Source organism: Phoenix dactylifera, chromosome 3, assembly GCF_051530095.1.
Source record: "Phoenix dactylifera cultivar Ajwa chromosome 3, Ajwa_hap1_PhDact_Kaust_v1.1, whole genome shotgun sequence".
In the NCBI taxonomy this organism is placed as follows: Eukaryota; Viridiplantae; Streptophyta; class Magnoliopsida; order Arecales; family Arecaceae; genus Phoenix; species Phoenix dactylifera.
In genome coordinates, this window is record NC_143192.1 from 49,281,040 (window position 1) to 49,293,805 (window position 12,766).

Below are 12,766 nucleotides of genomic sequence, written 5' to 3' on the forward strand. Positions count from 1 at the left end.
GGATCGTCTTGCCAATCTATGCCGTCCAGTATCGGTGTCATCCATCCGGTGGATGGTTCAGATTTGGGTGGATCTCTGTCGGGAAGGGAGTTCAACGGTTCCGACCTCACGCGGATCCCGTCACTGCCTCCCTGCCTTCCCGCGTCGTTTTCCGCCGCGGCACGGCTTAAATCTAGTCGATGGAGAAATCCAAGCCCTAACCCTTCTCCGGCTCTCCCTTCGAGTTCTACGCCACATGGTACCGACGGGACCCTGACGAGCCCGAGCATCTCGAGAGGTCCGCCCCCTCCCCCTCCCCCTCCCTCTTTCTCATCTTGTTGTTTCATTAGGGATTGATGTCTTGATCGGCTCTTGAATGAACTCTTTTCTTGTTTTCTTTTGATTCTGTGAGCTTTGCGCGGCTCCGAGTGTTTAGATTTGTGTTTTCTTTTCTTTGCTCTCTTCGGGCTGAATGATTTGGATTTCTTTTTTCTTGTCCTTTTTTTGGGAGAATGGATGTCAGAAATAAGAGGGATCAGGAGCTGAAGTTTTGGTATAATTGGAGGTATTGCTTTTGAATGGATCGGAGACTAGAGTAGGGGTTCTGGACTCAGGTTTTCAGTGGGTTGGGGAAGCTTTTGGTTGAAGAAGCTGGTGACTTGCTTTGAGTTTGATATGTCTCCTCTCTTTTTCTTGGTCAGAAGATATAATATATCTGCTTTATAATCTGGTCATTTGATTTGTGCATTCAAGTGAGTTACGAGGATTGATTGTAAGCAGAAGAGCCTAGAAGCTGGAAGTGATTAGGGTTTCTTTCTTCAAAGATTAGCGTGACAGAGATGTAAGATGCCCGATGCCAGTTATTCTGAACTCCATTTAGGAAAGCTTTACGAGCAAAGAAACCTACATAAAGCCACTGAGGATTCGAGATGTTCATACCACAGTTTGTTGGACATGCAGTTGATGTGGGAGCAAGTGTTTGAATGTGTCCCTGGGTTCCCCCCTGCTTGATGATCAGAACTTGATGAGAAAGTTGTGGGCAAGGAGCAAATAATTATCAGGATAGGGACTAGGTTTAGGGTTTCCTTAACTTTTTCCACTGTGGTCAAAGGGAGATGAGAGACGTGCAAGGTCAAACTCTCCAGTTTAATATCACTTGTTAGCTGAGAAAGAACTAAGAGGCATGAAGAACCTACAACTTTAAGGTGAGCCATTTATGGAAGAGAGATTTTTTTTTTAAAGAAAAGACCAGAAGTGTCAAGAAGTAGGTGCAGGTGCAATGTCAAGATTCTAAGGTGGGTATGGCGATCCACATGGAAGATTCCATTTTCTGAAGTGTATAAGACAATCCTTGATATCATTGCTCATGATAAGCTCTACATTGGAAAACTAACATGATATTTAAAGCATTCTTTTCAGCTTCTATTATGTTTTGATCAATCAACTAGCTTAAAATAGAAAAACTTGTGATCATGTCCTGAATTTTGGAGAAGATGATCCTAACTGAACTCAGCATTATGTTTGTATCTATTTCAGAATTTAGATTCATATAATATACATGCATATATATACACACACACACACACAATATTTGCAAATTTTATATGAAGTACAAATGCTTCGTGATTCTTTTCTAAACTGTCTATTCGTCCAAGTTTAGAAATTTAAAGAGTAACCTAATCTGTAATTTGTTACCACGTTGCTTGTCTAGACAGAGAAAATATTCATAACAGAAGAATTTTGAGCAATGCAATCACTCATACAAGGATTATTTGTTTCTTTAATTGAGAAAACGGAAAATCAAACCATGTGTACAACATATGGTCTTTTATGCATTTTTAGTACTGTGTCAATTTTTGTTTGTTCATCTACCAACAACTCAGATGAGGAAACAAAGACAAAAGTTTAATGTAGTGGTTCATCTTGTTGCAGAATAGGTGCAGAACCACTGTCATGTCAAATGTTTGAATTGGAAGTTTTGGAGAATTTGATCAACGAGAAGAAATCATTTGAGATTTCAGTTCCACCCATGCAAAATCCATGATGGGCATTTGTAATTGAGAATTCACATTACTGATCATATACAACACTTTAAATAGATATAAAAAACATAATCATAATCCACAACATTTGAAATACGTAAAAAACATGTTTTTTTTATGTCATTTGCCTATGCACGTAGACACCAGATGGATGGTATCAGTAGTCCTTTTGTGTTTAATGGATGACAATGCATATAAGTCATAAATCTACATCACTTATTATGATCAATACATTTCAAAACATGTATGAACAAAACCAGTTGGTTTATATTCTTTAAAACTACACATCATATCAAAACATTATATCGAGCCACCGAAACTGGGTATTTTTTGCCTACTTGATGCATAGGTAAATGAGTTCTAAAAAGCATGATTTTTCAGTTTCTTGGTATTGCAGATTTTGTAGATCGGGATCAATAGTGCGGTTCTCAGTAAATGGCTATTATTATGTTGGGTTTTTTGCACGAATACCCTCCTAAATATCGAATTTTGCATGAATACCCTCCTAAAATTGATATTTGCATGTATACCCTCATAAAACACTTGTTTTGCTATTCTACCCTTTGTTTATCCTTATTTTTGCATATGTACCCACGCCATCTAATGCAGTTAAAAAATTAATGGTTTCAAATTAAAATGACTAAAATACCCTTAATGGGTAGATGCGCAAAAAAAATATTTATAAGGCAATTGCGATGGGAGATAAAAAAGTAATTTCAAAATTTTAATTTATTTTTACGTAAAATAAATATGGTTTTTATTAACGGTGTTAGAAGAACTGTTATATTAGAGGCATTTGTGCAAAAACAGTGTTTTAAATATAACTTTTAAGAGGGTATTCATGCAAATTTGAATTTTTAAAATGGTATTCATGCAAAAAACTCTATTATGTTTCACCAGTAGGATTGAAGCCTCAATCCTCCTGCAATGCCTGTGCGTGTGCTTGCTCCTGATAATTTGGCGATGGCGAAGTGTATTTGGCAGAAGCTTTTGTTTTATAGACAGACCAAAGTGTAGAATATACAGAGGGAGTAAAGGTTGCTTTGAATGAGACAAACACTGTTAACTTAATATAAGATATCAAATAAGCCTTTCTCCATTATTGGAAAATAGCAGATAGAATTGGTTTTAAATTAGAAGTGTAGTGCATCAGATCTAGAATTTGAAAGTTGAATTTGGAACACTGGTTGCTTGTCAACTTTGTCTTGGAGGAGTTTTGGTGAAGAATCTAAGCCTTGACATGTGATTGACTGTGATATGCAAATATGGTAGGAAAACATATGCAACTTACGAACAACTTAATTAAATGAGCAGATTTGATGAATTTGTTACCTGACAAGATTTATCTTTTCCTTAAACCTGTAAATTTTTTACTTTGTGTTCAGTTTATTTGTTCAAATCCAATTAATATTGCAACTTTTATTCATATCCATTCTTGGGTGTGGGGCCTGTCTGCTTCTATAAACACAGTTTTCTCTCACCGACTACTGGTTAAGATTGTTAATAAAGTAATGCATATTTTGTTGCAAATTTAATCTTCTATTTAGAAAATCTAAATTAAGATTTCATCACTTTCAGGTATATGATGGCCCCAAACATGAGCACAACAGACCACAGAACTCGCAGCTCAATGTCAATAATTATCGTGGTTGGGCTGTGCTGTTTCTTCTATGTATTAGGTGCATGGCAAAGGAGTGGTATTGGAAGGGGTGATAGCATAGCTCTGAGGGTTACGAGAGAAACAGATTGTACTACACTGCCAAATTTAAAATTTGAGACTCATCATAGTGGTGGAGTTAGCCTGGAACCTTCTGAATTAAATGTGAAAGTGTTTGAACCATGTGGTGTTCATTACATAGATTATACTCCTTGTCAAGATCAAAATCGAGCAATGCAATTTCCAAGAGAAAATATGGCCTACAGAGAGAGGCACTGCCCTCTTGAGAATGAGAAATTACATTGTCTTATCCCAGCACCTAAAGGTTATGCGACTCCTTTCCCCTGGCCGAAGAGCCGTGACTATGTGCCCTATGCAAATGTTCCTTACAAAAGCTTGACTATTGAGAAAGCTGTTCAGAATTGGGTTCAACTTGAGGGTGATGTATTTAAATTTCCAGGTGGAGGAACAATGTTTCCTCAGGGAGCGGATGCATATATTGATGAACTTGCATCTGTTATTCCAATTGCAGATGGGACTGTTAGAACTGCACTTGATACTGGCTGCGGGGTATGTCCAAACTTGAGGTCATATATTTGTTAATTTACTCTCTGTGTGTGCGCGCGTGCATGTATGCACATGCACATGCACGCACGCACACGTGCACGCATCTGTGTCCTTTTGATTTAACTTTGGCATATTATGGGAGCACCAACCTTGATGGACTATGGGAAAGAAACTGACTGAATGGAAGGCTGAGAAGGCTGAGGAAATTAATTTACAATTACTTCTATTTAAGAAAATATTCTATGTTCACTTTGTCTATTTGCCTTGTTCTTTCAGTTGTCGAGTCTTTATAGTTTATCAGATTGCTCTTACCTGCTTATTTGTATTTTTGGTGCATCTTGATTCATTATTGTTGTTGGACTGACTTCCAGAATGTCCATGTAGGTTGCAAGCTGGGGTGCTTACCTCCTAAAAAGAAATGTATTGGCTATGTCCTTTGCACCAAGGGACTCACATGAAGCTCAAGTACAGTTTGCTCTAGAGCGAGGTGTTCCTGCGGTAATTGGAGTGCTTGGAACAATAAAGCTTCCATATCCATCTAGAGCCTTTGATATGGCTCAATGTTCTCGCTGCTTAATCCCGTGGACGTCAAATGGTGAGCATTAATAAAACCTAACAGAAACAAACATTATTTTATGACTTACACCATCTTCACAACAATTTCAAGTCCTCAACTATGTTGCAAACTGACTTGATATTCTTCGGCTCTTTAACATGTTCAGTCATCTATATTTTGTAAGACAGTAATTCATTCATGCAGACGGGATGTACATGATGGAAGTAGATAGAGTCCTCAGACCTGGAGGGTACTGGATATTGTCTGGTCCTCCTATTAATTGGAAGACTTACTATAAGACATGGAAGCGATCTAAGGATGAGCTCAAGGAGGAACAGAGTAGAATTGAGGAGTTGGCTGAAATGCTTTGCTGGGAAAAGAAGTATGAAAAAGGAGATCTTGCTATTTGGAAGAAGAAAGCAAATGCATGCCATAGAAGAAAAGATCTTTCTCCTAGGATGTGCAAAACTGCAAATTCTGATGATGTTTGGTATGCTTCTGTATATTTCACTTTTCATATTTATATTTTCATCTTTTGCATTATATCAAGGTGGACTAGTAAGGCTTCTATAACTAGGACCACCGATATATCCATGTAATGATATAGTCCCTGGAAAATAGGTTTTGACATATGATGATTAAGGAGGCTGTTGTTGTGAAACCTGAGTAATGCAAAATAGTTTTTGCTAACCATATAAATTGTTGATTCTTAAATTTGAAAGGCCTCACTTTATGAAATACTTTTGAAAAATATGGTAAGTGCTATATATTCCAGCACATGGGTTTTGGTGCCTAACTTCTAACAAGAAAATATTGAATGGACCTTTTTATTTAAAAAAAATTATTATGTATTTGCAATATATGCAAATTATAGAAAATATAATCATGCTATGGATACTCTTTCGAAAAAAATTTCTAAATAAATTTTCCTTTTTACTGATTATTCAGATTTGGTTTTCTTTTTGAAACTTCACCCTCATTACAAAACAAATCTTTCATTTTGAGTGAAATGAATTGTTCATAAAACCAACTTCTTGTATTAAAGATACTGCTGAGTAGCGGAGAAATTGAAAATGTGTTTGGTGCTTCTTACACCACAGGAGAATCTGATTCTTTTACACAATAGTTTATTACTTTTTTTAAAGTGATACAAGTAGATGTATGTGTTTCTGGTTAAGCAACCAGATTTTTTTTGTTATTTATTTATTTACTATTTGTCTCTATTTCTTAGAAGAAGTTTGGCTTATCATGCAAGATCACTTTTTTTTTTTTGCACTATTGTCATTGGACTAGTCATTTCTGCCAGTACTAGTATCATATTTTTTAGCAGTAATTGAGTGCATACATTATGTGCAAAATGTTTAAAATGTTCGTTTAAGTTATCCTTTTGACAGAAGTATGCCTGTTCGTTTAAAATGTTTGAATGTTCTCACAGAACTTGCTAGTGAGGTGCAGTTTTGTAGTAAAAGTGATTCTGGCTTTGCAAGGAAAAGTTACTGTCTGGTGATTCATTTGTCCATGTATCTTTGACGTAAAGGATCATCTAAGTATGTTAGCGACTTGATTTATCTTTCCTATTGTTCTAGATAAAATTTTCCCTTGAACTTATAAATGTATTTTTGGTTACAGAGAAAATAAAAGAGGATGCCTATGCCTTTTTATGACATCTGAACAAAAGGATTTTGTTTTAATCAAAAAAAAAAATCTGCATGATATTGTATAATGGAGAGGGCAGGTTTTGGCATAATGGTAAGGCTGCTTCATTACCTAGGTGTCATGGGTTCGATTCATGAAAACAGCATCTCTGTATGTAGGGGTAAGGCTATGTACATTCTCCCTCCCTAAACCCTAGAGTGGCAGGAGCCATGTGTACTGGAACAGCCTTTTTATGACATTACACAATGGACTCTTACCAGAACCTTATTGTCATGTACTGCGTATCAGGACTACCTCACAGTAACACCTTTCCCTTACTGGTGTTTTGCCCCACTATAGAACTGTGGGAAGGCACTCCCCAGTTCCACCAAACATTAAGGCAGCAGAAGGATCTTTTCTTGCTAGAAACGCTACCTTATTATCTATCTGTAACATATTATGGCAAGTTCAGATGGTTATTTTGATATTAATCATTTTCTTTGATATATTGTAGGTACAAGAAGATGGAAGTATGCATAACTCCCTTCCCAGCAGTAAACAATCAGGATGAAGTAGCTGGAGGACAGTTAAGAAGGTTTCCAGATAGACTATTTGCTGTTCCCCCGAGAATAGCTGGGGGATATGTTCCAGGTGTCACAAAGGAGGCCTATGAGGAGGACAAGAAATTATGGAAAAAGCATGTTAATGCTTATAAGAAGATGAATAATTTAATCAGCTCAGGGAGGTATCGAAACATAATGGACATGAATGCAGGTTTTGGAAGTTTCGCAGCAGCAATTGAATCACCAAAGTCATGGGTAATGAATGTTGTTCCTACCATCTCAGAGATAAATACTTTGGGCATTATCTATGAGCGAGGTCTAATTGGCATGTATCATGACTGGTATGTTTTCCATTGTAAATGCCTTCTACCTGAAATTTTTGGAGCAATCCCTTTTACCTGAAATTCTTTAGATGTTGCACATAGTTTCTGCAATGATTATTGACAGACTACCTCTTTACTACAAGTTGTGAGCCTTTATTATGACTTCTTCGAGCTTTAAACCACTCCCAGCCATTTATATTTAAGGATTTGAAGTTAAGCCCACTAACAAACAGATGTTGGGTTGCTATAGTTACCTTTGTTATTGGAATTTACTGTCATCAACAGATACATGTTCAGAATTCATTTGCTAGATGAACAGAGACAATAACATGTATTACTCAAATTATAAAGGAGCATCTTAACCATGAATTTCGTGCATATTTTTTTGCACTACCTTTGGAACAGTTGCCAATCGTACCAATTACATGCATAAATTAAATTGGTAGGAGTGTTGTATCCATTTATTGAGAAATGCATCAATGTATTATGTCCTAATTACAGTTCCCATAGTCCTCCAACCCAAGTTCTAGGAGTTTCTTTTAGCTGAAGCACGTTTCTTTAATCTGCAAACTTAATTGATTCTAAAAGTCCTGAAGTTCTTATTGTCTCCTCTTCTTAGAGCTTTATTCTCTCCTTTCTTTCCCCCCATACTAGGTTATCAACAAAGCACAACAATTTTGCCACAAGAAACAATAATACATGCATGAAAACTGAAAAGTCTAACGGTAGTCAATTCTATTGTATGTGGTTGCCACTTCTCTTGCTTTATGCGTGCTAAAATACCTATTAGACTACTGCTTTATTGGGTAAACCCATTTGCAGATACTGTTGCCAATTTTGAAGATGCACTTGGTTCTTCCCAGGTTGCTTCCTTATTCCTAAAATCAGAGAGTACAAGTATATATGCTGAAACAGATGATGTGAAGACACAATATGTAGGAGATTATTATAGAACAAAAGTTTTATCTATTGAATGAGTGATATGGATACCATTTGTTTAACCTGAGCAAGTCAAAAGTGGTTTAGCATAAAAATTACCTATAAGACCACATGTCTGGTTTATGCTTTGGTGCAGAGCATGTATTTCTTGCTCTTGTTCATTGGGCTGTTTGATTTGGTCTCATGTATTGCTGTTACCGGTGTGCAATTTAGGGTTGAAAAACTTTAGCATGTACAGATGGTTATTCTTGAATATATGATAATTCCACTTAAGGATTATAAGTATGAAAGCACACACACGCACACATATATATATGTATATGTATGTATGTACGTATGCATATATATCACCAGGAGTATAGTGACAAAAAGGTAGAACTTACTGACACTTGATAACCTTGCTGTATTGATATTTCCCTTCTGGATGATATAATTCAATTATGACATGCATGGTTGGGAGAAATTTGTAGGATCTTTTTGTGTGAAGCATCTCTCCACCCATATGAATCATCTTGTTGACTCCCAACCAATGCTGTTAAATCACCCATATAAATCATTTGATATAATATTCATCCTCTTCTCATGCTCGCAATAGTGGTGGTTGGTCCTGATTTTGTGATCTTTTCTTTGCACGATGGTGTATTTTATCTGCTTGTTGTAAGCCAAAAGGAAGGACGGACAGAGAGAAGGGATCCAGCTCCTTTTATGGAGCCTTCCATAAGGGTTTCCACTTGGAAAGGCAATAGATAAGCAATATGTTGTAGAAGATTAGGAATTTAGGATTGACTAATGAGTTGCTTACTATCTAAATTTTTGTAAAATTAATAGATTTAGAATTAAAACATTAATTAGCAAAGACAATGAAACATCTACAGTAGGAGCTCATGGTCTGGAGAAATTGGTCTGACATAGAGAAAAGAAAACATGAAGTTTTGTGCCCTCTGGCAGATCTCACTCAATTTTCCAGCTCACCACAGTTGCATTGGAGGAAACAGTGGGAGTACTGCTCAATACCTGAATTTGGTTCACCTCATGGTAGTGGCAATAGCTACTCAAATCCATGATAGGTTTGTTTTGAATTGTCCCAAGCTCATTTCCATGATCTAGAACTGCACTGGAAAACACTAATTATATATGCAAAAGGTTTAATAAACTTAAAGGGGAATCCCTGTGCTGTGATGTAAAAGTATGAAAAGATATTATCTTTCTTTTTGTGTGTGTGTGTGTTGTATATTATGAGAAAGGATGCTGTTTTCCCATGAATGAGAATTGGCAGTTGAATACCTCTTAGGGCCTGTTTGGGAAAATCCAGCAGGATTGAGCTAATCGGGCCTGTTAGCTTGCCCATCTCCCTTTTTTAAAGGCTCGTCCTAGTCTTGGCCTAAATCCCATCTATGTGCTTGTTGGACTGTAGGATAAAAAAAAGGGGACCTGTGGAGGTCTTTTTTTCTTATCCCATGGGATTTGGGCTGGAGAGGGACTGGCTTGATATGAGTCTTACTTAAATAGATTGTGTGATCCATGATCCAATGGGAAATCCAGTCCAATCCTGCTGGATTTCCCAAACAGGCCCTTATTGTTGCCTATTTCCAGGACAATGTCCCATTTTTTGGATCATAGTGCAGTACATTTTGAATTAAAGACCCCTGTATATTAAGTGTTTGGGATGTTCTTTTTTTTTGTGGAATAGAAAGTGCTTTGGATATTCATTTTTTTAAATGCCATTTTATGCTTTTTCATGTTCTGAACTAGCCCTTCTGGTTATTTAAAAAAGCAGATTGGTCACTGTATAAAACAAGAGACAGGATGCCATCCTTCGTAGATAACACTCTTGTTCTTCCAATTAACTCTTCCGTTGCTGGCCTTTAATTGTTCTGTGGTATCAGAAAATAACAATTATTAGTTTCTTATTAAATGATTGAATGTCTTCTTCTTAAATCTCAAAACTTTTCATCCTAAAACAAGTTCTATTTTCAGATGGTTGCTAACATTTAAGGTGACTGTGATCATAATGGTGGTCAGCAAGGGCCAGTGTTTGATAATTTTGGTGAGGATCATGAGAGAAGTGGCATACTTCTTAACTAGAAAACATGTTTTACATTGTATTAGTTAATATCTAATAGTCGTTTTGCTAGTTACATATTCAATGACTAACTTACGGAAACATGGTTGATAGAACTTTAAATATAAGTTAGGTAACCACTACAATGCATATGGGGCATTTCACGAGTATGAACTGTTCTTTCTTCATTTGCTAGGCCTCAGTTTCATGTCCAACAATTTACATAAATGATTCTTGGCACCCTGTTTTACGTAAGTTTTATTCATAGAGAGTTTCCCATAAGTATAGACTGTTGCCTTTTCATTTGTGAGGTCTCAGTCTCATGACTGGTAGGTTCCTTAAAAGATTCTTGATGTCTTGTTATGCAACTTTAATCTGCATGTTTACAATGTTGCCCCAGGTGTGAAGCCTTCTCTACGTACCCCAGGACATATGATCTGATACATGCAAGTGGTCTCTTCAGCTTATATGAGAACAAGTAAGTTGCTTCTGATTTCTTTCACTTTTATCTGAGAAATCAAAACTAAAATTGTGATTAGAGAGACTAGTGATCTGTGCCTTAGCATAATACTATGAGAGCTAGCTGTTGGCCAATTGCGCTACTACCCTTCTTAAGAAGTAACCTCCTTGCTAAATGTTGAACTAGAAGCAATAATTAGGGTGCCTTCAATACGAGATTGTATCGAAACAGTTCATGGTTTCATGAGAACAAGTACCTGTGGAGAGAAGATGAAGTCCTTGATTTGCATTCAGAAAAAAAGGAAAGAAAAAACCATCGATTAATTCTCTGAAAACAATATATATCCAAGTACTATTATATCTTAGATTGAGAGCAAATTCTATGCTCCATACCTCAATTATGTAAATTTCCCACAAACATTTGTCACTTTTTTTCTTTGTTAAATCTTTGTTTCATCTCATATTTAACCTGCTGCAATAACTCTATGAGTGCCAGTGAAAAGTAGCAGTGATTTGGTAGTTCTGTCAAAGTTAATGTCTGCCATTTGAAGGTTTCTCTTGAAATTTAAAGCAAACTAAAGGGTGTCTGGCATCGAGGAAGAGTACTCTCCTTCCTCCTTTGACCTCTTTTTTTTTTTTTTCCGTATTCCCTCAACTTATTGTCCTTCCTGCTGCCATGTTCCCAATCCATGGAGTTTGCTCAGCCATGGAGGTGACAATGATGGACAGGTTAGAAGGTGGATCACGGTTGTGGTGCCTACATTTTGCCTAGACTTCTCCCTCCTTCCCTTCATCTACTTTAAACCCCTCTCCAAGCTCACTAATCTCCGTCTTCACCACCCCTTTCATTCTTGCTCCCCCTCCAACAGCTTTACCAGACCTTGGCCTTCTGTTCTTGCTCTGCATCTTGCTGTTTTATGATGCTACCTTCCCTCTTACTTCTTGCTGCTCCATTTGCTATTCTCTCTCTCTCCTACACACACGCACGCACTCACTCACACACACACACACACACACAACTGCTATGCTGATCTACTGAAAAAGTTAAATACCCCAACTGGTTACACCAGTTTGACACCTTCAGGTTCAGTTTAGCGTTTTGCTGGGTGAAACCTTATTTATGAAAAATGTATATAGTATGTGCTGTAGCACTGCCCTTGATCAGGTGTTCCATCATAAGATAAGGAGAGAGTTAATCTCTCCTTCTAATGAGGATCTATATTTTTCTTTGTCTGGATATCATCATCATCTACAGGCCCATGTAGCCAGGCTGTTAGGCTTTACGATGAAAACATTAGACAACATGCTTAGTTTCCAGTGCAAGGGTAGCATTTCTGGTCTTGACATTTTTGATCTTTGAAAAACTTATTGAGCACATGTTGAAAAGCAGGTGTGAAATGGAAGATATCCTTTTGGAAATGGACCGCATCTTACGTCCTGAAGGTTCAGTCATACTCCGTGATGATGTAGATGTTTTGAACAAGGTGAAGAAAACGGTGAGTGGTATGCGGTGGAAGACCAAGATGCTGGATCATGAAGATGGTCCTCTTGTGCCTGAAAAGATTTTAATTGCCGTTAAACAATATTGGGCTGGCAGCGGACGTAATTTTACTTCTTAAGAAATGAACAATGATAGCATCAGTGGAAAGAGAGGCAAATTTATCCTGCTACCTTTTGGAACACGGGGGATGTTGAAATTTCATTGTTTGTGGCATCATCTGATTCTCATGCCGCTGTATCAACCTTTTGCTTTTATTTTTCGAGATAGAAGGGTAAATGCTTATGAGAGGGCTTCAGGTAGACAATCTGAGGTTCTCCAGATATCACTCAGAGGATCAAACATAGTGTTCTCCAATGTATAGTATCCACGGCAAACTTAGCTTCAAGCTGTATTGTGATCAGATTCACAGCCCCTAAAAGGGATGTCGTAGGAGTGGCTGAACTGATTATTAAGTTATTTACCTAGACCATGCTTTGGACTCTA

At 37.2% G+C, this 12,766-nt stretch overlaps 1 protein-coding gene across 1 annotated transcript; it reads left to right on the forward strand.

Annotated features, from left to right (window-relative positions):
- On the forward strand, positions 1–12,766 carry LOC103703564 (putative methyltransferase PMT2). The gene is made up of 7 exons (XM_008786462.6): positions 1–277; positions 3,600–4,248; positions 4,630–4,840; positions 5,006–5,291; positions 6,951–7,340; positions 10,724–10,801; positions 12,173–12,766. The coding sequence occupies exons 2-7, from the start codon at positions 3,604–3,606 to the stop codon at positions 12,399–12,401; spliced, it is 1,839 nt and encodes a 612-aa protein (XP_008784684.2). The 5' UTR covers positions 1–277; positions 3,600–3,603; the 3' UTR covers positions 12,402–12,766.